This window comes from Tachyglossus aculeatus, chromosome 17, assembly GCF_015852505.1.
Source record: "Tachyglossus aculeatus isolate mTacAcu1 chromosome 17, mTacAcu1.pri, whole genome shotgun sequence".
Classification (NCBI taxonomy): domain Eukaryota; kingdom Metazoa; phylum Chordata; class Mammalia; order Monotremata; family Tachyglossidae; genus Tachyglossus; species Tachyglossus aculeatus.
The window spans coordinates 23,829,688-23,855,730 of record NC_052082.1 but is presented as its reverse complement, the minus strand read 5'-3'; the positions used below and the strand labels follow the sequence as shown (position 1 = coordinate 23,855,730).

The 26,043-nt window shown below is 40.6% G+C and overlaps 1 protein-coding gene across 3 annotated transcripts in view; it reads right to left on the bottom strand.

Moving 5' to 3' along the window:
* Window positions 1-26,043, bottom strand: part of ABCC4 (ATP binding cassette subfamily C member 4) — a 228,512-nt gene that overhangs the window by 162,368 nt on the left and 40,101 nt on the right. For 2 of the 3 annotated variants that reach the window (XM_038759284.1, XM_038759286.1), the window contains exons 4-10: window positions 24,471-24,695; window positions 18,006-18,095; window positions 13,678-13,841; window positions 12,398-12,523; window positions 10,877-11,126; window positions 6,339-6,443; window positions 394-483 (exon numbers count right to left, since the gene is read on the bottom strand). In XM_038759284.1, coding sequence (XP_038615212.1) covers window positions 394-483; window positions 6,339-6,443; window positions 10,877-11,126; window positions 12,398-12,523; window positions 13,678-13,841; window positions 18,006-18,095; window positions 24,471-24,695 — 1,050 coding nt within the window. The remainder of the gene's footprint in view (window positions 1-393; window positions 484-6,338; window positions 6,444-10,876; window positions 11,127-12,397; window positions 12,524-13,677; window positions 13,842-18,005; window positions 18,096-24,470; window positions 24,696-26,043) is intronic. The other variant, XM_038759287.1, reaches the window with a different exon arrangement.

The window sequence follows — 26,043 nt, the reverse complement described above, 5'->3', positions numbered from 1 at the left end:
AGCCCCTTTGACCATATTTCTACCATTAACACCACTTTATCTTCGTCAGTTCAGTACAATTTGAAGTTCATGATCTTTTACGAATACATTTTGGTCAACAGACACTACCAATGATGTCGAATGCTCTGGTCCCCACAGCTATGACCAGTGCAAGGGACTGTGCTAAGCACTTTGGAAAGTATGCAATAACAGAGTTGGTAAACACATTCTTTGCCCATAAGGAACAATCAAGAGGGTGAGATAAGCATTAATATAAGTTAATAAATTATGGATATGTACATAAATTCTGTGGAACTGAGCTTGGGGTGAATAAAAGGTTCAAATCCAAATGCAAGGGTGACCCAGAAGAGAGTGGAGAAGAAGAAATGAGGGCTTTAGTATGTTAAAACTTACTTTTCCAGCACCCACAGGTCCAATCACAGCCAATAATTCCCCTGGTCGGACAGTAAATGAAAGATTCTGAAGAGTTGGGATTTCCATTGTCTACAAAAAAGAAGTTTGAGGAAACGTCACCAAATCTAAAACTGCAATATCACTTAAAGATATAATCAATTAGAGCAGAAAAGTTAAATACTACATAACTCTATACAGTGAACACAATTTATTCCTTAAATTATTTCCTCCCTTTTGGAGAAAACTGTGACTGACTAGCTGTTTGCCATATTTAGAACACTTTCCAAAAGTTAAACTGATCAAAAAAAGTTTTGTTAATGATAATAATAATAAGGGTATTTGTTAAGCGCTTACTACGTGCAAAGTACTGTTCTAAGCGCTGGAGGGATACAAAGTGATCAGGTTGTCCCACGTGGGGCTCACAATTTTAATCCCCATTTTACAGATGAGGTAACTGAGGCACAGGGAAGTTAAGTGACTTGCCCAAAGTCACACAGCTGATAATTGGCAGAGCCGGGAGTTTAGCCTGACCATCATGAGTTGAAATAAACAGAGCCTGAAGGCTAACAGGATCTGATCAGTGAAAAATTGAACGTTTCTCCATTTTAACTATATATAGGGGCATTCCACAAATACTAAATTGAGAGTTGGATCTCAAATGACTTTCTGTGGTTTAAAACAACTAGTCTAAGGTTCTTTTTCTCAACATCTGCTTGGTAACCAAGGACCACATATGGGATTTCCTCATATCACACAGAGAAACTACTTTGTTTTTTGTTCCTTTCAACTTTTTTTTTGTTTCAGAGTTAACTTGGTCTGTGCTTCCCCTTCACCTTTACCCCTAGGTTTTGAAATTCACTCTATAGTCTTGAAACCAAGGTAGAATTTCGGGTACCAGGATTGAGAGGATGTAGAAAGGATCCATACGAAATTAATAATGTACCGAAGAGAACTCATTTTTCAGATAAGTCCTTTTTTCACATACCACTGAGGATGTAGATAGTGCTATTGTGAACATGAATTGAATTCCTTATTGAAAGAAGAAATGTCTTCCTTTTCCAGTAGCTCAACTTGATCATTTTGAGAGCAAAATCCACGATCTATCTAGACCCAAGCATTTCTCCCCCTTCTAGACTGTGAGCCTGCTGTTGGGTAGGGACCGTCTCTATATGTTGCCAACTTGTACTTCCCAAGCGTTTAGTACAGTGCTCTGCACACAGTAAGCGCTCAATAAATACGATTGAATGAATACTGTTTATAATGTTGAAGAATTATGCTTGAACTGCAAAAAAAAAAAAATCAGCTTCGGTTCTCTTCCAGAAACTAGACGTGTCCACAAGGTGGCAGTATCAGAGTACTTTGGCCACCTTAACCTTCAATGAAGCGATGGCTGGCAAACCTCGATGTTAAACCTAGTTTGGCCACTCAATTTCCATCTGTTGGAAAAAAGGTATTGATGATATTGAATCAATTATGTCTCCCAGTAATGGCTCGAACATTAGACATATACACGTGGTCCCTGCTGCTTAAACAGAAGATAAAGATGAGGGTCATTAAGTGGAGAGAATGTTAAGAGTCTTCACACCAATCGATGGTATTTATAGAGCACTTACTATATGTCGAGCAGTGCACTCATCACTTGGGAGAGTACAATACAACAGAATCAGTAGACATGTCCCCTGTCTGTAAAAAGCTTATGAAATTGATCTTCAAGCTGATCATCACAGGATAACCAAACCACTCTAAAATATTGGAAGTATTATCAAATACTGAAAACAGCATTAGAAAAATCTAAAAAACCACCTGGGTTGATATAGAGAAACAGCATGGCTCAATGGAAAGAGTACAGGCTTGGGAGTCAGAGGTCATGAGTTCAAATGTCGGCTCCACCAATTGTCAGCTGTGTGACCTTGGGCAAGTTACTTAACTTCTCTGTGCCTGTTACCTCATCTGTAAAATGGGGATTAAGACTGTGTGCCCCACGTAGGACAACCTGATCACCTTGTATCCTCTCCAGCACTTAGAACAGTGCTTTGCACGCAGTAAGCACTTAAAAATACCATTATTATTATCATTATTATATTGTATGTAACTCATTACCCAGTCACTAGTCCAATTTAGGAAAATTTCATATGAAATGCTGTCAAATTTAGGAAAAAGGAAGTTGACCTGAAATGCTGACAATTAAAACAAGTTGACCATGAATACCTGTAAATTTCAAGAAGACAGACTAACATATATATATGGGATTTACATGGGTTAAGGAGCAGGAATGAAGACTTCAGCCCTGCCCCTTTTTTTCTTTTTAAACATTTGGAGACCCAATTTTCCCATCTTGTAAAGTGCACAGGGGAGTGTAGATCTACCCCCTTCTCCCTCTCCCGTAAACCTGCCATACCCTTCCTCCATTCAAGTAGACAAGTGCGGGGCTACCATGCACAGTTCCACAAGCGGCATGAGATGGTGAGGAGGGACTTTGAGGGATAAAGCTGGGAGCATACCATCACTCCAATTTGTCAGTAGCATTACTAGGCTGCTGTGCCCCAGATATGGATTTTTCAAGAACTGCCTTCCAAATCCACTTTATTTACACTACCTATTTCTCCTCAAATCCAGAACCTTGGGCTCCTTCCCTCTAGCAAACTGATCACCACTCCATTGGAGAGTAGCAAGCCTTAGTATGTCTGAAGGCTACTTTAAAGGGTGTTAGAAAATGAAAATGACCCTATGGCTAAAATTAAATATGGCTGAGGAGGAGAAAGAGGAAGAGGAGTAAAGCAGGGTCTGTGCTAACCTTTTCCAGTCACCTAAGTCACACTGCAGAGGGAACTGTTCTCTACTACAATGCCAGACACAGGAACACCTGATACCATTATTAAGTTCTAACAAAAAATTCAAACAGCCTATTTCACACCATTGTGGGTCCTTGGATGTAAAAGAATCATGAGCCTGTAGTAGTACATATTACAACATTATATTTAATCAATTAATGCTATTTATTGAGCTCTTACTGTGTTCAGAGCACTATACCAAGCAACTGTAAAGGAATATCTGTGGGAAATTCTCAGGAAGACATTTTTGACAAAAAAAAGTATGCTACTGTTCTTAATCTATATAATCAGTAACTTTCATGAAAAAGATCCAATGTCTCCTTACCTTTGCTATATCTATTAATGTAGACATGTACTACCAAGATTCAAAGTTTTCAAAATGAACATTATAGTAATTTCATGGTGTTCTCTATTAGGTGATATCTTAAACAGTACGCAAGCGATATAGCTCTCAAAAAGCGCATTACTTTATTAAATCATTTATTTTGTACAGTCACAGATCCTTAAGTTTCTTCAATCCATAACTGATCTGCCTAAAATTAGCATGAATTCCAAGTTTTAGTAAATTCATTTCATAGATGCCAATTGTTCTAGGAACAACTATGCACAGGCTGAGCAAGCTTCCTGGAGATGGCTGTCTCCCCTTGTTGAATGTAAGAGTCTTTTGGGCAGGGATTGCATCTACCAACTCTGTTGTACTGTATTTTCCCAAGTGGAGAAAGCAGTGTGGTCTAGTGGAGAGAGCACGGGCTGGGAGTCAGAGCTTTCTGATCCCAGTTCTACAAATCGCTTGCTATATGACCTTGGGCAAATCACTTAACTTCTCTGTGTCTCACTTCCTCAACTGTAAAATGGAGATTAAATATCTGTTTTCCCTCCTAATTAGACTGTGAGTCTCATGTGGAACAGGGACTGTATCCGACCTAATTAACCTGTACCTACCCCCGCGTTTAGAATAAGTACGACAATGAATGAACAGTTTGACATATTTACTATTCTATTTATTTTACTGTGCTAATGATGTGCATTTAGCTTTAATTCTATTTGTTCTGACAATTTTGACACCTGTCTACGTGTTTTGTTTTGTTGTCTGTCTCCCCCTTCTAGACTGTGAGCCTGTTGTTGGGTAGGGACCGCCTCTATATGTTGCCAACTTGTACTTCCCAAGCGCTTAGTACAGTTTTCTGCGCTCAGTAAATACAACTGAATGAATAAGTGAACAAATGCCATAAAAAGTGCTTAGTACAGTGCTAAGCACTCAGTAAGTGTTCAATAAATACCACTGACTTACTGATTGATTGATTGAAAAGCATTTGAAATAAAAGTGGCCAAGCCCTTGGGAGGTTAACAGTAAGCACAAATCTCATGTGCATAGGGATTGAAACTACAAACATGCTGAACAATTTCAAGACAGACTTCCTACGTAGAGGCAGGCAGGCTGTGAGGGGAAAAGCAGAGCTACTGCAGAGAAGCAGCATGGCTCAATGAAAAGGGCACGGGCTTGGGAGTCAGAGGTCATGGGTTCAAATCCCAGCTCCACCAATTGTCAGCTGTGTGACTTTGGGCAAGTCACGACTTCTCTGTGCCTCAGTTGCCTCATCTGTAAAATGGGGATTAAGACTGTGAGCCCCACGTGGGACAACCTGATCACCTTGTATCCTCCTCAGCACTTAGAACAGTGCTTTGCACATAGTAACCGCTTAACAAATGCCACTATTATTATTATGTGGAACAACTGCTGTCAATCAGGCAGAATCTTGATCGGCCCTGAAGTAATTCATTCATTCATTCAATCGTATTTATTGAGCTCTGTGTGCAGAGCACTGTACTAAGCACTTGGGAAGTACAAGCTGGCAACATACAGAGACGGTCCCTACCCAAAAGCGGGTTCACAGTCTATAAGGGGGAGATAACAAAACAAAACATATTAACAAAATAAAAATACGTACAAGTAGAGTAATAAATATGTACAAACATATATACATATATATAGGTGCTGTGGGGAGGGGAAGGAGGTAAGGCGGGGGGGATGGGGTGGAGGAGGAGGGGGAGAGGAAGGAGGGAGCTCAGTCTGGGAAGGCCTCCTGGAGGAGGTGAGCTCTCAGTGGGCTTTGAAGGGAGGAAGAGAGCTAGCTTGGCGGATGTGTAGAGGGAGGGCATTCCAGGCCAGGGGGAGGACGTGGGCTGGGGGTCGACGGCGGGACAGGCGAGAACGAGGTACAGTGAGGAGGTTAGCGGACGAGGAGCGGAGGATGCAGGCTGGGCTCTAAGGATGCTTCAAATTAGTTGTGACTGCAGTAACAGAGCGCTTAACAAATACCACTGATTGATTGATAACACATTCTTCACAGCACTGTACTCGCACTGGGGAAAATACATGGACACGTATTTCAATCAGTCAATACATTTATTGAGCCCTTTTTATGTACAAACCACTATATTAAGCACACGGGAGAGTGCAATACACCGATGTTGGTCCACAGAGGACTCACTATCTAAAGCAGCGTGGCTCAGTGGAAAGAGCACAAGCTTGGGAGTCAGAGGTCATGGGTTCTAATCCGTGTCCACCACTTGTCAGCCGTGCAACTTTGGGCAAGTCACTTCACTTCTCTGTGCCTCAGTTACCTCATCTGTAAAATGGGGATTAAAACTGTGAGCCCCACATGGGACAACCTGATTACCTTGTATTCCCCCAGTGCTTAGAACAGTGCAGGGCACATAGTAAGCACTTAACAAATGCCATTATTATTATTATTATTATCATCATCATTATTATTATTAAAGGGGAGGGCAGATATTCAGAGAAAGAATGGCAGGATAACAGTAAACTGCCTTTGCTTGCATAACTCCATCCTATCGTTCTGATGTTCTGCTCCCTTCTCTCCCTTGAAAAAGAATCAGGAACAAATTCCTCGATCATTAGCTGGCTGATAAATCTATACTATCAGCACGATAAGACACACCCTTGCACCCATTTTTTTAAACTTCAAAAATATCTTTTGCACATGGAGAATGCTTTCTACAATTAAAGAAATAATACCCACAGAAGACTGAACACACTGATTTGCTAAATAATTGATACTGTCTGCCCAAAAAGCAATTTAGTCATCTTACCTTATCCCAATAACTAGTGAACTCTTGTACATGCACGAGAGCTTTTACTTCTCCTTCTTGCAGTTGTGGATTGCGCTGGGAGATCTCATCCAGCATTAAGAAGGTCTACAAGAAAACCAAAGCAACTGCTAGAAACATAGCCAAAGAAAACTGTTTTATTTTTGAGACATGACCAACAGAAACAGTCAAAATTTAGCAAGGAAACAAACCTACTTCTTACAAAATTGATTCACTGTATTCCAGACAGTGAACTGATTACCAGGGAGAGCTGCAGAGAGGGGAGACTTCTGATGAAACAAATTCAGCTAACATACCATGGAACCAAATTCAATCACTAGAAATACAGTGATATAGGTATAACAGTCATTTACAAATGAGTTCAAAATTTGGGCTATGTAAAAATAGGGCTTGAGAAGCAGCATGGCCTGGGAGTCCGAGGACCTGGGTTCTAATCCTGACTCTACCAACTGGTTGCCATGTGACCTTGGGCAAGTCTGTGCCTTTTCTATGCCTTAACTTACTCATCTGTAAAATGAGGAATCAATACCTGTTCTCCTTTTTAGTCTCATGTGGGACAGTGAGTATGTCCAACCTGATAAATTTGTACCTACCCTGGCCTGCTTGACATACAGTAAGCACTTCACAAATACCCAAGTAATAAAAAGATATCACCTGAGAGGTGGATTCAAACAGAATATAGCTTTTAGAAAGAAGGATATGGCAATCAGCTGATATTTTTGCATATTCAGAGCAGATTTGGGCTACTTAATTTTCCAATCCCTGTTTAGCAATTTGTTCCACAGTTTAGCCTTGGGAACACCTGTGTTTTAAAATTCTCCCAGTAATCAGTTTCTCAGAGGTTGGTACCACTGAATAAGTTCAGATCCTTAAAGGAATTTTCTTTCTCTTTGCCACTATTTAATACAAAAAAAATTTAGGAAACCTAAGAATATTTCATTAAACTCTTGATTCTTTGTTGATGCCTGTTTTTGAAACTGCTTCTCTAGCTACAGGAAAGAACATGACCATCCACTGCAGTGCAATACACAAAATCACCACAAACATTCTTTTTTTGAAAAATAACATTCTCCAACACCACCTAGGTACTTGTAAAACATGGTGAAGCCCACCTTAGGCAGCCTACAGATGAGCTTCTTTTGAATGAGGGAGTGAAGCAAATTTTAGGGCACCTTTTCTAACCACTTTCCCATTCAGGGCAAATAGTACACTGCCAAATTTGACTGCTCTCAGGGAATCATAAAATAGTGCTGCTGCATCTTCTGTGACTGAATAATCAATATTATGGGCTACAAATGTACCTGAAACATCATTTTCAAATACAAATATGTACTTATACACATTGTGTGTGTGTGTGTGTATGTGTGTGTGAGAGAGAGAGAGAGAGAGAGAGAGAGAGAAGCATGAGCAAAGAACGAACAAGGGAGAAAGCAAAATCAAGAGAAAATGTAAGCATACTTGGATTTCATCCTCAATAACCAAGAATACTGCTTTTAAATCACCTACAAAAACATTAAATTATCTGAAATAATATTTCCCAACTTCTAAGAAACCAAGCATTGCGTTAGAAATTAAATTTGCTGCCTGTTTATATGTCTAAGAGGAAAAAGAATGTACAATCTTAAAGACTTACTCCAGAGTGCTTAATGAGCTCTTATTTAACACATGAACAGCTTGTAATATTGCCAGAAGAGCTGGTTGGATTTTTCTCCAGTATTCATGATTATGAAAAAGCCGAAATTAAATTGCTATTACAGCAAATGAAGTGCAATCCCAGAACAGGTCATGCAGTAAAGTATCAGCCGACAGAATTGCAGTCAAAAAGATTTACTTTAGAGTGACTGGTAAGCATAAACATAAGCTGCTTTGTTAGCAATATTACCTCAGAGATACAGTTTACTGGATGTGGAAGTCTCCAAAGATATTTGGTGCTTTGAAGTAAAAAATAATCTTTTTTAATCCTATTGGAATTTTCAGTGCCAAAAATATTTACCCTTTCTTTCTGCAGGAAAATGTAGAAAGTGTTGGGTCTGGTAACTTCCTCCTGAACACTTCATTTGCTAAATGCTAAAACAAAAACGATGTTCAAAATTGGATGTAAAATAATAGGTGCCATTACACTTTGAAGAATTGGAATCTGGATGAGTAACACATTAGAAGTCAAACAATCCTTTCTTAATTATTCTAAGGATAAATTTGGTGGCTTTACTTCTACCTTTATTTCCAATTGGCTACATAATTTTTACAAAAATATGATGCATAGCATGTGAATGTTTACGGGAACTAGTGGGCAGAACACAGCCTGGGAGTCAGGAGGCCCGAGTTCTAAACCTGACTCTGTCACTTGCCTGCCTTGTGATGTCACTTAATTACCCTATGCCTCAGTTTATTCATCTGTAAAATGGGGGTTAAATTCCGATTCTCCCTCTACACAGACTGTGAGCCCCATATAGGACGGGGACTGTGTCCATCCTGATAACGATACAACTACCCTAGTGCTTAGAACAGTGTTTGGTAAAGAATAAGCACTTAATAATAATGATTGTGGCATTTGATATTAGGAGTGTGGGAATCTCTGACAAATGTGAATAGAGCCAATAATAATAATAAAAATAATGATGGCATTTTTTAAGCACTTACGATATATCAAGCACTGCTCTAAGACTGGAGTAGATAAAAGTTAATTGGGTTGAACACAGTACCTGCCCCACATGGGGCTGAGAGTCTTAATCCACATTTTACAGATGAGGTAACTGAGGTACAGAGAACTAAAATGGCTTGCCCGGGGACAAATAGCAGACAAGTTGCAGAGCTGTGCTCTGTACACAGTAGGTGCTCAAACAATACAATTGATTGATTGATGATGGCAGAAAGGACCAATGATTATTCTGCTCATCAATGAAGATTTTTATTCATTTAATGATAGCTTAAAAATCCATCATTTGTGCCAGTATGAGAGGTTAGAAAAGGGAACGTTGTTTGGCCAGAGTCTGCACCAAGACGAAACATCTACTTGAGTAGACCGCAAAGATTTTGATTGGTTTCAGGGACAGATCCATGACTGTTGTTGCCCAAGAATTGGGCACAGTAAGTTTTCTGCCAAAAGAAAGACATTACAGAAAAACTCCTCAAGAAAATCATTTTCACCAGGACAAGCTGGAAATGATATGAACAACCGCCTTTGGGTTTGCTGCCTGTCATGGGTGACCAAGGCCAGCCCCTCTTCCCCAGGCAACAATAGTTGCCACCCTTCCCAAACTTGTTCAGGTAGGAAGATTTGTTCATTCAACAGGGAGAGAGAGCACTGGCCCAAGAGAGCTTTGGGACAGAGCAGTAGGTAAATGGAGTGTCCCTCCCAGTCATGATCAGGGAGGGGGCAGTCAGGTCTCCTCATAGCTGAGCAGGGGCTGCAGGGAGAGGCTGGTAGAGCTGAGATCGCCAAGACTGAGATCTGGACCTTCCTGTCTCTCCTCTAAAATCTTCCTAAAGCCAGCTCTCTCTCCTGATGTAAGCTCATTATGGGCAGGGAACCTATCTGCTAATTCAGTTGTATTGTACTCTCCCAAGTGCTTAGTATGGTGTTCTGTATATAATAAGTGCTCAATAAATAGTATTGATTGATAAATCACAACTATTGACTGATGTCTTTATCTCTTTCCCCTACACTTGAAACAGCTCAGTAACAGTAATATTAAAAAAAAATAAAGAGCTATAATAGCTTATACAGGCAGGGAACGTAATTCTAATTCTGCTAATTCTGTTGCATTGTACTCCCCCAAACACTAAGTACAGTGTTCTGCACATAGTAAATGCTCAATAAATATGATTAATAAAAACTTCCAATGAAGTTGAAGGACAGTTACTTATTAACACAACAACAAAGGGAAAAAAAAATCAGTGGATGTATGGCAGTTACTTTCTTATACTGCACTCAGGATTCCAAGTGCTTAGCACCATGCTCTGCACACAGTAAATGCTCAATAAATACCACTGATTGATAGTAAGTGAAATAGGTATGAGAAGCTAGAGATGAAACAACCTACAATTTATAGTAAAGCAAGAAACACTGATTCAGGATCTTGCATATATCACACATGTTTAGGAAGCTTAGATTTCAAACTAATAGGAATGTTCATTAATGTTATATATATTATTGTAACACACTCAGCTCTCCCATACTGCAAGGCTGTTTTCCTACAAAGCAAGGGTGAAGGAAAACGTGCAACTATTCCTACAGTGTATACAAATATAAATACACAAGCGGGCATGTACATAAGCCATTCCTTCTGATACCACAGTACACTGAAACCAAAGAGGTATCTTATCCCAAATTCTCTCACGACATTCTAGCCAAAATATGAGGTGGAAACATAGGGAAGAGCAAAAGTGAGAGTACTTTCAAATTTTACAATTTTTGCCTGTGAAAGGTAACTGTAGAATGCACATGGACCAATGAGTGACAAGAAAACTGATGTTGGTGGAGGGTGGGGGAGAATAAGTTAAGCTACTGTTTGATTAACCTGGATTCTCCGTATGCTGATGATCGCTTCTGAAACTCTCTCGATGGCAGCAGGAAAAAAGAGCGTGACTGTCACCCGCACTGCTCCGTACAATGTCACTGCAACAAACACTCGGCTGGCTGAGATAACATTCCCCAGCAACACGTAGGTGGTAAAAGTCACAAAAACACTGATTTTGCTTGCCACGAAGAAAGACGCCAGATTGATTCCTCTGAGGTAGGAACTTTTAAGGATCTTGGAAATTTCATTTCTGAAAAGAGCACAATATAGTTTTTAAACCATCACCATCATCACCCAATACACCTCAGGGCCATATAGGACACAGAGCCAGGAACACAAAGACAGTCCCTGCTCTCTGAGAGTTAATCAGTCAGTGGTACTTACTGAGCATTTAACGAAGGACAGACCATTGTACTATACGTGCTTGGGTGCTTATGAACTAAGATATACAAAACCAATTCAGGGATGCTAAGATTTTAGATGAATTGACAAAAATTAAGCTGAAATGGAAATCATATTAGTAAAAATCTTATACTATGTGTAAGCAAAACTAAGTGTATTACTGGACTGATTAACATAAAATAAATTGGTGGGATAGCCATTGTGCATTGTTTCAGGAAGACTGAGGTGAACTCATGCTGAGGAATACAATACTTGAAGAATGTTGTAAATACTATTAAACATATCATGAAGAAAATGATCAGGAGTGAACTCAAGCCTAGGGCAAAAACATGTTTCTAATACCAGAAATCAAGAAGATAGATTTCCATCTTCTTTTTTATTAAGAAAACATCCTAGTTTTCTAATTGCCTGTAGTATAACAATTACTTTCAGTTTCACTTTTAATTCTAAAGCTTCTTTTAACCTTAATTTAGGAACCGGATATGAAAATTAAATGAGCCTACTGAATGATCACCTTGACTACAATTTTTAATTGGATTGTCAGATTAGGAAATATTTTCAAAAATTAAGGCTGAACAGCTAGAAACTATTATAAGGATCCAAATCTACATTACCATTGAGCAGTGTGGCTTAATGGAAAGAGCATGGGCCTGGGGATGAGAGGACCTGAGACTGAATCCCAGTTTTGTCATTTGCCTGCCGTGTGACCTTGGGCAAATCAATTAACTTCTCTGAGCCTCAGTTTCCTCATCTGTAAAATGAGGATTCAATACCTATTCTCACTCCTCAGACTGCGAGCCCTATGTGTAACAGATAATGTGTCAGATCTTATTATCTTGAATCTAGCCCAGCAGTTGGCACATAGTAAGCTTAACAAATTCTACTGTGATTATTAGTTATCATTACTATCACTATTACACTATTAAATGTAAATATTTCAAAGTGGACTGTTAATAAAGGATGACTGTAAGCTCATTATGGACAGGGAATGTGTCTGCTAATTCTCTTGTACTGTACTCTCCCAAGGGCTTAGAACACTGCTCTGTACATAGTAAGTGCTCAATAAATGTCATTGATTGACTGACAAATATAGGAACAACATTCAGGGAGACATCTTACCTTCTCAAATTACTAATGAGATCTGCAAATGGTTTTTCCCAGGCGTACATTTTTATTATTCTCATGCCAGTTATAACTTCATTCATGGTTCTAATTCTGACATCTGTGAAAGCAGCTGTTTTGCTCCTGATAAACATAAAATAAGGACTGAAGCACTCATGCTCAAAACAGAAGTTCCAGTCTTACACGCATTACAGAAGTTGGTTTAAAAACGTTTTCTTGATTAAACTTGATTCAACTACCACACGTAAATTAAGAAAGGCTTAAGTTTCCTTGCTGCAATGGAGTTTTAGAAAAATGAAGTCCCCAAAACACAACTCCAGCTGACTTCATATCCCTTGAAACATAAATGGTTGGGTATTATGGGTTACCTCCTGAGAACACAGATGACTCAGAATAACCATAACTATTCAGATCAAATCAAGTGCATACTATACTGACAACAAAACAATACCTGTTCAACTCCCTAGCCACAGCAACCTGAATGTACCTAACTGGCATTTTCCATAGTAGTGCAACACTTTTTCATGGCTTAACACCAGGAATGTAAATGATGAAAACTCTTCGAACCTGAAGGGCTATCTGCTTTACCAAGGGCCTAAGTGACACAGACAAAGGACAAAACATCACTCATCATTCAGCATTGTGCACCTCAACCACACCTCCCTTATCAACACTGGACTTCGTGGGGAGTGGGGGAGAATAGGAAGGAGATGGGAAGCAGTGTGGCCTAGTGGTAGAACACGGCCCTGGAAGACAGATGGACCTGGGGTCTAATCCCAGCTCCTTGATTTGTCTGCTGGGTGACCTTGGGCAAGTCACTTCACTTCTCTGGGCCTCAGTTACCTCATCTGTAAAATGGGGACTAAGACTGTCGGCCCCATGAGGGACATGGACTGTGTCCAGCCTGATTAGCTTATATCAGCATTTAGAACTGTGCCCGGCACATGGTAAAAACTTGACAAAAATCATTTTTAAAAATCAGACATACTGTCTATTAGAATGGAGAGCGGGAAGAGAAGAAGCAGGATAACTAAGGAAAAGGGAGGCAGAGAAGGGTGATGAAAGAAGTAACATGAATTGCCTGAAGTTCATGATACATGACTGTTTCTCCATTCTTACCCATGTTTCAGCCAACTGTGTAAAGAGTGGGCTACTAGCAATTTTATTAATTGTTGGTTCACAAGGGACGCTGTTCTCGACCCCTGGTGAAGCTTCCTTTGTGAAGCAACATTTTCATTTCACATTTCTGTGGACGTGTGACGGATCCTTTTTCTTACCTTAGAGAAGAAAACAGCTTCCCTATGCAGCTCTGTAAAGGCAGTAAGAAAACTAAAACTAACATCCCTGCCAGGCACGAAGAACCAATTTCCATCCAGAGAAGGGCCGTCACTGCAATAGCTTGCAGCGGCCCAGCCCACAGAAAGTGTAAGAATATTGTCACCTGCACCAAGAAAACAGAAAAAGGCCTTGAGAATCAAAGTAGGAAGCTCCACTACTCAGAACATCAAAGATTCTGAACCTTCCGCGGCTGCTTTCCCTACAGACCAAAAGTATTTCCATGGGCAGCGCGGGGACCAGTGGATGATTACGTACTCCCATGGTCTTCTCAAACTTTCAACCAGAAAATTCAGAAGGCAAGTTAAAACCCATAATCAATCAATCATCGGCATTTAATGCACGCTTTCTGTGAGCAGGGTCCTTTGCGAAGGAGAAGAGAACAAGTAAACATGATCCCTGCCCTCAAGGACCTTATAATCTAGAAAGGAAGACAAACAAAATAAATTACAAGTGTGAGAAGAGACTAATTATAAGGATATGTACATATGGTTTGTGGTTGGGGCGAGTACCTGAGTACTTAGCGGATACAGACTCAAATGAACTTAGAGGATACAGACACAGGAAAACAGCATGCCCTAGTGGAAAGAGCAGAGGCCTGGGAGTTAGAAGATATGAGTTCTAATCCGAGCCCCACCACTTACTGTTGGGTGACCTTGGGCAAGTCACAATGTCTCTGTGCCTCAGTTACGTCATCTGTCAAATGTGGATTAATACCGTGAGCCCCATGTAGGAGATGGACTGTGTCCAACCTGATTAGCTTGTATCTATCCCAGTGCTTAGTACAGTGTCTGGCAAATAGGTAAGCACTTAAATACCATAAAAAATGCATATGTGATACTCTAGGTTGGGGAAATGAAGGGTTAGTCAGGGAAGGCTTGATGAAAGGAGATCTAATTTAAGCAGGCTGGGAAGACAGGGAGAGTGCTGGTCTGTCAGACATGAAGGGGGAGGGAGTGAGGAAGAAAGGAATCGAAAGTGAGAGAGATGAGAGTGAGGCTGCATGTAGCATGTGGCTGTGGGCCTGTCAAATGAATCAATTTATCAAGCAACAGTGACATTTGTGGTTAATCAGGAAGCAGTCACTTGGAAGCCACATGGCAAAAGCTTCACAGTGTTTAAGATAAATATTTAAATTTAGTACTATGCAGAGTACTCCATAACAATATTCTATATGCAGCTTCCATTTTAAACTACAATTTAATTTTTCATTTCTGAAAATGAAATTATCAGCAGTGGTCATGTAAGACAGATTGTAAAATTAAATCCTAAGGACAAATTTTGAACCCCTGAAGTAGTTACTTTAAAATGTCTTTTTATTTGCTTAAAAAATTCCTCAGCATCAGCAACAGTTAAGCAGCAGCAATCATCAAACACTTCTATCTAGAAAATAGGTACAATATGAGATGAGTCAATTCCTATTTCCTTCTCAGGAGGTATCAAAGATTGTCACAAGGGTCGTGCATCCTCCTTGCTGGGAGCATCAAATACACAAGGAATGATGTGTCCATAAAATCCCCAAACTGATTCTTCTAGAGTTAGGCAATATGAGAAACCTATTAGTGCACTGGATTTACTTGGTCTGAGGGAGTCAAGCAAGAGCTACTGACTTCCCATTCTCCAAAAACCTCACCAGAAGACTCTGTTATGTCTGGAGTTGTTTATAACACTGAGCAGCAATCTCTAACCTATGCAGCAGACAGACTGTTGAAGAATTCTGACTACAGTTGCCTCTCCTCACCTAGCAATGTAGGAAAAAAGACAGGAAATACACCAGGGACCATATCTGTAAGTGCTTGTGGTCTGTTAATATTATTTCTATGCTATATAACCTGCAGCAAATATTTACACCAATTACAAAGAATTTAGATTCACACCTGTTTTGGAATTTCTAAATGAAATGGTAAACAGAATGCAGTTTTTCTGTTTGTTCCCGTAAATATTAACACCGACATACATACAAAGAGATAACTCTGTCTACAGATAGAAATCCTTAGTAGTTGAGCCACAATGCCAAGGAAGAGATATTTACCTAGAGGGAGAATGTGGCATGAGGGGGTGCATGCAGAATTAACAGTACAACCCATAACGTGCACCCCTAAAGATCATACATCATTGGTTTTACGTTTGCAGGGTCTAGAGTTATTTTCATTTTACCTCACAACTTCATCTCAAAAGGAGTCTCTCCTTTATTAATAGAAGGACGTTGGTCTCAAAGCCACAGTTATCTCCCAGCTTTCAGCTGCAATGTTTCCTGGTCTAAAATGTCACTTCATTGCATTCTTAAAACATTCTTTCTATCCCCCTTGCTACCAGCTGCCCCGTTGCAGCTCACTATACAGTAGCTGATTGTTTATCCTGCTGTCTATCCTACCCAGTGTGGTTTTGTCGAAATGCCCAGAGCTTCGATGTTAGTAGATCTGACTTTGTCCTGGGACTTAGTTGTTTGGGGTTCTGTCTTACCACGTGATGTGGAGTATGAGCCGTACACAACACAGCTAGAACTGCTTAAGGAACTGAATGAGCCATCTTCAGTGGTCAGGGCTAAACTCCAGGGGATAGAAGATTAATTAAAGGGGAAAAATTCCACCCTTAAATTTCTTCCCCCTCATTTCCACTTCACTTTTTTTTATTTGATAGTCATTTCATTTTTATTTATTTATATAAATGTTTGTCTCACCCTCTAGACTGCAAGTTCGTTGTGGCAGGGAGTGTGTTAGTTTATTGTTATATTGTACTCCTCCCAAATGCTCTGCACACAGTAAGCAATAAATACAATGACTGACTGATTCTATAGGGTTGCCTATAGAGAGTGTGTAGCCAAGAACTAAATTCAGTGTTTCCAAAGAAGATCTTTGTTGGAGCATCACAATGAAGATTAATTTGTGAAGATTAATATAGCATCTATTGAGTATCTACTATGCGCAGATGAAGATTAATATAGCATCTATTGAGTATCTACTATGCGCAGAACACTGTACCTAGAACTTGAACTGTACCTAGAACTTGGAATAGTACAATAGTGTTAGCAGATGTGATATCTGCCCTCAAGAAGCTTACATATACAAAGGGAGCCAGACATCGAAATCAATTATAGATAGGAGGAAGAAGAAAAGGGTTTATGGACACAAGTTTGTGTTTAAATAATAGGGTAAGAAGGATTCATTCATTCATTCATTCAGTCGTATTTATTGAGCGCTTACTGTGTGAAGAGCACTGTACTAAGCACTTGGGAAGTACAAATCGGCAACATATAGAGACGGTCCCTACCCAACAATGGGCTCACAGTCTAGAATGGGGGGACAGACAACAAAAAGATAATAACTGTGGTATTTGTTAAGCACTATGTGCCAGGTACTCTATTAGGCGCTGGGGTGGATACAAGCAAATCAGGGTAGACACAGTCCCTGTCCCGCATGGGGATCACAATCTTAATTCCCACTTTAATAATAATAATAATAATGGTATTTGCTAAGTGCTTACTATGTGCAAAGCACTGTTCTAAGCACTGGGGAGGTTACAAGGAGATCAGGTTGTCCCATGGGGGGCTCACAGTTTTAATCCCCATTTTACAGATGAGGAAACAGACATAGAGAAGTAAAGTGACTTGCCCATGGCCACATAGCAGACAAATGGCAGAGACAGGATTAGAACCCAAAACCTTCTTTCTAACTCCCAGGCTCCCACTCTATCCACTTGGCTGTATCTACATAAGTGTTCTGGAAGGTTGTAAGTGATGCAGAAGTGCTGAAGTGGCAGTTGGAAGAATTTTAAATTAACTGGAGAAAACACCCTGGTTATGTAATTTCAGAAGGGCAATGAAGAGGGAGGGAGTGGGTGTTCTGGAAAATGTGCAAGGGGACAGAGTTCCAGGCAGGGGTCAGACCATGAACAAGAGATCGGTGGCTGCAGAGATGAGAAAGAGGCAAAATGAGTGTGTTGGCTCAGAGGACTTGGGGAGCAGAGTTCAGTATGGATTGGATAGTGAGACAGAAGGGGAAAAAGTGAGATGGCTGATGCAGTGGTTTTTAGGTGTGTAGAACATTAAATATACAAAATATCAATTTTCAATCAATGATTTTTTTTGAGCACTTACTGTGTACAAAGCGCTGAACTAAGTGCTTGGGAGAGTACAATACAAAGTTGGTAGACAAGTTCCCTGCCCACGAGGAGCTTCCAGTCTAGAGGGAGAGAAAATATGAAAATACCTAAAGTCCATGAAAAAAATAAGAGAAATGAAATTCATGCTTGACACACAGCTTCAACTTACCTGATCAAATTTGTTCACATCATTTGACAGGAGATTTACTATTTGACCCGTGGTTGTCTTTCCCAATGCACTGTTATTAAGACGAAGTGCCTGAGAGACAGGGAAAACACAGATCCTTAAATTTACACTGCCATATAATACAGGTCATACTTCAGAGTATAGTGTAGATACACCAGAACGATCAGGACTATAGGTTAGTCTATTTGTATTTTTAGGGCAGAAAAGACAATATACTGTGATTCCAGGAGGAGTCTGCAGATCAGAGTTCAAATCACTTGTCCAATCCCAGAAGCAAATGTGAAGCCATTTAAATTCAGCTCCAGAAGAAAAAAAAAATCTTGAAGCAGAACTGGTTGTGGGCAGGAACTGTCACTGTTCATTGCTGTATTGTACTTTCCCAAGAGCTTAGTACAGTACTCTGCACACAGTAAGTGCTTAATAAATATGATTGAATGAACTGAATGAATGAACTAATTAATGAGAGGTGGGGATTGCGGGTGGAGGGGAGCAGAGAGAACAGCGGTGGGTAGAGACTGGTGCCCTGATTTAAGTGAAACCTGATTGTTAGGGACACTGACCCCCAGCTCAATCAATGGTACTTACTGAGCGATTACTGTGTGCAGAACACTATACTACGCACTTGGAAAAGTACAATAAGAGAGAGTTGGTAAACACACCGCCCACCCACAATGAGCTTACAGTCTAGAAGGGGGGACAGACATTAAAATAAATAATTTACAGATTATATATATATATATATACACACACACACACACACACACACACACACATATAAGCGCCTTGGGGCTGAAGGTGGGGTGAATAACAAATGTTCTCTGGGTAGGAATCCAAGTGCACAGACAATGCAGTAGGGAGAGGGAGTAGGAAGGGGGCTTAATCGGGAAGGGCTTCTTGGAGGAGGTGTGATCTCAGTTCTACCCCGCGGTCTGTTGTCTCTTTGGTCACCGGCAGCTGCAGACCTGCTTCTACTTTACTCCAACGTGAGGCCCTAAACTGCAATGCTTGCATCTTCTTCAGTGGCCATTCTCTTAGCTTGTTCATATCTACCATATCCCCATCCCCACAGAGAGTTCTGGAGCAGCAGTAAAGATCACCAGTTTTCCAGTTACTGCTATTTTTTTTTTTAACTTTAACCACTGCACCAGACTTAGAAATATTATTTTGTTAATATGTTTTGTTCTCTGTCTCCCCCTTCTAGACTGTGAGCCCACTGTTGGGTAGGGACCGTCTCTATATGTTACCAACTTGTACTTCTCAAGCGCTTAGTACAGTGCTCTGCACACAGTAAGCGCTCAAAAAATACGATTGAATGAAAATATTAATTCTGCCACAGAGCTCGGCTCTGAGGTTCAGCAAATCAATGAAGTCTCAGTTATCACCCTGCATCATTTTCTTCGTTCAGATGTTTAAAATCCTCCACTTAACTTCCTGGCATTCCAGTCAAGGCCCAAGGAAGAAACAGATCAAAAATCAAAACTCAAAAAGCCGTCCTAGGCACGAACATGAAAGCAGTATGACGAAGGTGGAGACTGCTCTTAAAAACAAAGAATGAGCTCAAACGGAAAAGGACTCCTCAATATAAATCAGTAGGAAATATTTACAGTACAAAACTAGCAGAGAAAGGAAGCACACTGTCTCCCCAAGCACTAAAAACAATCTGCTGCTGTTGTAAATAGGACGAATACATAGTCTAATTGTCAAAATATAGGGAGAAATTGAATACATCAAGTAATCAAAGGAATATCACACACAGCAAACTAAACTCTGTGGCTATGGCATTAAAATGACAGAAAATAAGTCGTGGATCAACAGAACGAACAAGCTGGTGAAGCAAACAACTCCCAGAAATTCTGTACACTGGTAACAGAGACACTCACACAAGACAGCAGTTTTTGAAAAGATTATAGATCACTTTACAAATTTAATATGGACAGTGGCCTATGAAACAGCCTGAAGAAGCTGAGGTTACAGATAAGTAGCAGCTTGTAACAAGAAAACCCATTATGAAGTTCAAAGATCTTTAAGGGAGATAACATACTGAAGGCTGTCAACTTGGCAGATGCTGTCAAACAGTACACCTGTAAATAAGGAAACAGAAAATCCCAACAAGAAAATTAACACACTCAGACTAGCTGACAGGATGCGATGACGACAGATCATCAAGCTTTAGACTAAAGAACATAAACAGCACTGAGGAGGGTCAGGTCTACGTTAAGACATGCTTGTTTTCCTGGCCCCCGGGGCACCGCGTCCCCATGGCTCCTGAGGGGAAGGACTCAAGCATCTGCAGCCATAGGAACTGTTCCATCACTCTCCCTGCTGCTCCAGTTCCCATGGGCTCAGCCACACGAGCAGGATGCTGGGCAGGATGCTGGCCCTCCCAGGGACACTGGGGTTCCCATGGTTCCCTCTTCCACCTGAAGGACTCAACCAAAGGCAGTAGTACCTCCTTGCCAATTTTTAGAACATTGAGATGGTCACTAGCGCGGCCACAGTCGTGACTGTTCATCTGAACTGTGAGGAGCTCGAACCCCAGCTGCTTCTCTCTGTTTTTCATTGTCTATGCATTCTGTATCTTTGTTCCCTTTCCCTTACATGTGTGTTGTCAACACCCTCTCTACCTAGTTATAGATTGTGAGTGCCTTGAGGCGAGGACAGCGTCTATATCTCATCGATGTATTTCTTTCCCAGAACCTCAGCAGTGTTTTGTGCCCATGGCACTAGATACTCTTACTACTTACTACTGCTACTACAACTACCATTTGGTTGAGACTTGGATTTGCTTCAAAAATTATATCCGGTTTTAAGTAAAATTTAATTTAAGCCTTAGTCATTAATAACACAGTCCTAAAATAGAGCCAGATCATATATATTGACTCTAGAAAATAACTTAGGCTAGGCTGAAGATGTACATGGCTTAGATTACAAGCCTTTCCCAGACTAAGCCCCCCTTTTCCTCTGTTCCCCCCCCATCGCCCAGATTCGCTCCATTTACTTGACTCCCCTACCCCCTCACAGCACTTGTGTACATATTTGTGCTCTATTTAAATTAATAATGTGTATATATCTATAATTCTACTTATTTATATTGATGCCTATTTACCTCTTTTGATTCCTGTCTCCCCCTTCTAGACTAGGAGCCCATTAGGGGCAGGGATGTTTATGGGCAGGGATTGCCTCTATTGGTTGCTGAATTATACTTTCCAAGTGCTTAGTACAGTGTTCTGCACACAGGAAGTGCTCAATAAATACGATTGAATGAATGAATGACAGGAAGATATCTAAGCAGCTGATCTGTGGTATAGTGCTATGGCAGAGAGGATAGTAGAAACTTTATAATGATGTGTTGACACCAAGTTTCAAGTACTGCAAGATAGTCTTCAGTGGCTGGAAAATAGCAGCAGCCAGAGAAAAAGAGTAAGATGGAGCGCAAACATCAAAATGTGAAGGCGCTTCTTGAGTAAACACAGAGTATGGTCCGTGAAAAAAAGACAGAACCACATAAGAGGTAACCATCCTCCCTCTCTACACACCCACACTCCTTGAAAGTTCTAATTGATCAATCAATAATATTAACTGAGTGCTTACAGGTTGCATGACACTGAGCTAAGCACTTAGGAGAGTAAAATACAATAGAGTAAGTAGACAAGAGTCCTGTCCTCAAGGAGCTTACTATATTTAAAGCCACAAAGCTGAGAACAGACTACAAATATACTAAGTGCAAGGACTTTCTGTCATACTAGTTCATAGCAAACATAACACTATCAATGTTGTCTTTAACATTAAAAAAAATTACACATCTCTAGGTGTGTATCCAGGCACTTTCAAACACAGAGAAACCATATTTTTTGAGGAGAGAGTTAATCTCTTACCCTTCCACTCTGGTAGAGAAAAAAAATATAATTGCTCAGTTTCACTTTTACATTTGCTCTCGGCCAGTTTTCGTAACACAACACCTCACTAATGCAAAATTTCTAACATTCAAATGGCACACCTGCCTGAAGTGAATCCAATTTTTAAAAAAGGATCTTTCCTATTTCTTCATTCCATGCACATATCTGATCTGTAAATGTTAAAAAAAAACGGATTTGGCTTTTACAGTTCCCCTCAAAGCAAGGGTTTTCATTACTTGGAAGAAACCACACAACCAGTCAACACTACAAAATGTTGGGATAATTGGCCTTTGAGAATAGTCACAGTTACAAACTATTCTCCAGAGACTTCCTGTTATCAAAGCCAGCAGATTGTTTGCAGCTAATTCGACGAGGAATTGCGTAAGGCCACCATATTTTTACGAATTCTGTAAACATTTTCTCCAAGTAGTGAAGAAGCACTGTGGTCTGATGGCATGAGCACAGGCCAGGGAATCCGAGATGCTGGGTTTTAATCCTGCTTCGCCACTTGCCTGCTGTGTGACCTTGGACAATAACAGGCTGGGGAAACACGGAGTCCAGCCTCAATTTCAACACAGAAAACAAGTTGGAAAACTGGGGCTCAAGTCCTCTCCCACACATTCTGGCTGCCAGAGCACCAAACAGACCACAATGAATTGCAACCAAACAGGAAGTGGGTCTGCGCTCCCTCTGTCTTACCTTTGTCTTAGAGCCTTGTTTACACCAGTGCCTGTCCCACCTCAGATCCAATATAGGTCACCCCAGCATCGGGCACAGAAAGCATGGAAAGGCCCAGGAAGCAGCATGGCTCTGCCACATGTCTGTTGTGTGAACTTGGTCAAGTCACTTAATTTTTCAGTTACCATATCCGTAAAATGGGGATTCAGGTTCTGAGCTCCATGTGGGGCATGGACTTTGTCCAAGTTGATTAGGCTGTATCTACCCCTGTGCTTGGTATAGTGCCTGGCACTTAAGTGCTTAATAAATGCCATAAAAAATAAAAATAAAATGAAAAGTGGTTTTCAAACAGTGAGCCAGACTAGAAGTGAGGCTAGAGAAGCCCAGACTCCTCCAGGGCACCAAGTCCACGCAGACAGTTTCCCTAGGATCTGCTAGCTCTATAGGTCAAACTGCACACATCAATCAATCATATTTATTGAGCGCTTACTGTGTGCAGAGCACTGTACTAAGTGCTTGGGAAGTACAAGTTGGCAACATATAGAGACAGTCCCTACCCAACAGTGGGCTCACAGTCTAAAAGACACATGTGGAAGTACTTTCCCCTAAATGAGTCCTGAGCTGATTCAGGACAGAAGCCCCTGGGGCCCATCCTGGAAATGAGGGGCTGGAAAACACTAGAGGATCACCCCAATTAAGGCCAAGCCTGATGGGCTTGACTGCTAACTTTACATGATGCTACGTAATGCTGGAGATTGACATCCCACAACCACAGACCACTTGTGCAGAGTGGGGACAATCACACATGCCCATCCTAGTTTTCATCCTTTCTCCTCCCTGCATCTCACCCTAATCAGCCTAAAAACTCTTAGGAACAGGCAGAAGTTGAGGGGGAGAGGGAGGAGACAGAGGGAAAGGGTTTCACCCACTCCCATCCAAACCCAAATGGGTTTGATTCAATGCCAGTCAAAGTCCAAACTCACTGGCCTGTCACCGAGTCAATGGAGGGCTCGATACCCCAGGGACCGCACACATGGGTTCATCCTGTTCTAAATGTAGGTCCCAGGCAGCTGGTGGAAGGGCAAAAAAAAAGCAACCAAAAGCCACAACATCTTGGAGAAAAGGGCTGTCTTCTCTCTCATCTCTGACAGCTCAGGTCTGGTGCTGTTAGCTCAACAAGGGCTTTGGGTAGATGAAGAAAGAGTCTTTGCCTGGAATTCATGATATCTGGTGCAGAGCTGCCTCTGATTTTGTTCTTTTATTTCATTCCTTATGGGTATTAGCTAATAAACAATGGTTAAAGGGACGGTTTAATTGGCTGGTGATTTACTCAGAGTGCCATCATGGGCTCACAAACCCTGAAGAGATTTCTCTTTTACCTGCTTCCTGTATCCATACCAGGTATCCTCAGGCTATCAGATCCCCAAACAGGAATAACTACCACTTTTATTTGAGTATTCACAACCCCCACTTTAGTTTTTCCACTTTAAATTGGAAGAATGATAGATTAAAATTAGGTGTTTTTAGAAAAGAAATTGCTCAAAAATAATGCTCATCTTTCACAAACGTGGTTTCATTCCTCCAAGATTAAATATTATTCAAGCTATAGAGATAGTCTCTTTAAGGGCGGGGCAGCTGTGTTTAAAAGTGACATTTAAATCCTTACACATGGCTTTATATTTATACAAAGCACAATATTTAAGCAGACAGTGATGAAAGCAAAATTGTCACCAAAAGTAGTATGGAAGAGGGGTGCAAAATTCACACACACACACACACACACACACACACACACACACACACCAAAAAATCAATTTAAAGATTCTCTGTGGCTAAATGACTAAAATGCATTTTAGAATGAAAGGCCACTTACCTTCCGATAAATCATATGACACATGGCCACTCTCAGTTTCATTCCAGCACACTGTACATGATAAAAGTATAAGTGGTGTAGCAGTGCCAAGATGAGTGTAGAACCGGTCAAAGCAGCAGTATAGCCATAGGCCCAACCCAGGGCTTCAGGATCAGGGGGTTCATACTTTTCAAAATAACTAATGACTTTCCCCAAAAAGAGTGGCTGAGCTATTTTGGTGCTCTCCTAAAGAAAAAAGAAAAGAGAACAATTGTATAGACATAGTCGTTTTGTAAACAGAATCTTTATTTTTCAATCAGGAACTACATTAAATAGATGCCTTGATCCAAGTTTACCCTTATATCCAGAATAAAGAATAAAGCCCTCCACTGCCAGTAAACTTTGGGATGCATTTTCAGCATTAGACAATGTGCTCTGCTCATTACTACACCACTGCCTGTTTAGTCTTTATTAAAGTATTTCAAAGCATGTCACAGCACTGAATGAGTTGCCGGACGATTACGAATCTTGCAGAACTGCCAAAGTAGAAGTTTGTTCTCTTAGATGTATTAATGGTATTTCAACTTTGGTGAAATATCCATCCACTGTACTAAGCACTTGGGAGAGTACAATACAAAAATAAACATTCCTTACACATTCCTTACCCACAATGACCTCACAGTCTAGAGGAATTTAGATCAGTCAACAACCTTCTTTTTGAGTTTACAAAGTACCTGATAGCAAGCCAGTGCTTTCTGAACACCTCTGAATTCCTCAAGTCATGATCACTTTCAATCATTTATTGACTGAATACCCAAATTTTATCTGGAGGTGGGGAGACCATGACTTTTTATTTTAATGGTATTTGTTAAGCACTATGTGCCAGGCACTAAGTGCTGGGGTAGAAACAACATGGAGTAGTGGATATAGCATGGGCCTGACAGAAGATCATGGGTTCTAATGCCGGCTCTGCCACTTGTCTGCTGTATGGCCTTGGGCAAGTCACTTCTTTGTGTCTCAGCTACCTCGTCTATAGAATAGAGATTAAAACTGCGAGCCTTATATAGAACAGGGACTATGTCCAACCCAATTTTCTTGTAACCACCCCAGGGCTTAGTACAGTGCCTGGCACATAGTAAGAGCTTAATATCATAATTATTATTAGTATTATTATGAAACAAGCTAATCATGTTGGACATAGTCCATGTTCCACATGGAGCTCAAAGTCTTAATCCCCATTTTACAGGTGAAGTAAATGAAGCACAGGGAAGCTAAGTGAATTGCCCAAGATCACACAGCAGACAAGCGGCAGAGCTGGGATTAGAACCCAGGTTCTTCTATCAGGCCCATGCTCATGGATGATTCTTCATCTATTTAGGAATCTTGCAATGATTGCTAAACTAATGGAGTCAAACAAAACAGCTGTATCCCCAGCTCATCGGCATCAAGGGGTAGCTGTAACATGCAGTAAGAGTTTAAATCAGGTTACATGTATTGTGTGGTGGCTAAAACCCATGGTATGACCACATCACTTCCCTTTGCACTCAAAGAAGATATCACTAATGGTGTGTGGATGCACATATACGCACATTTG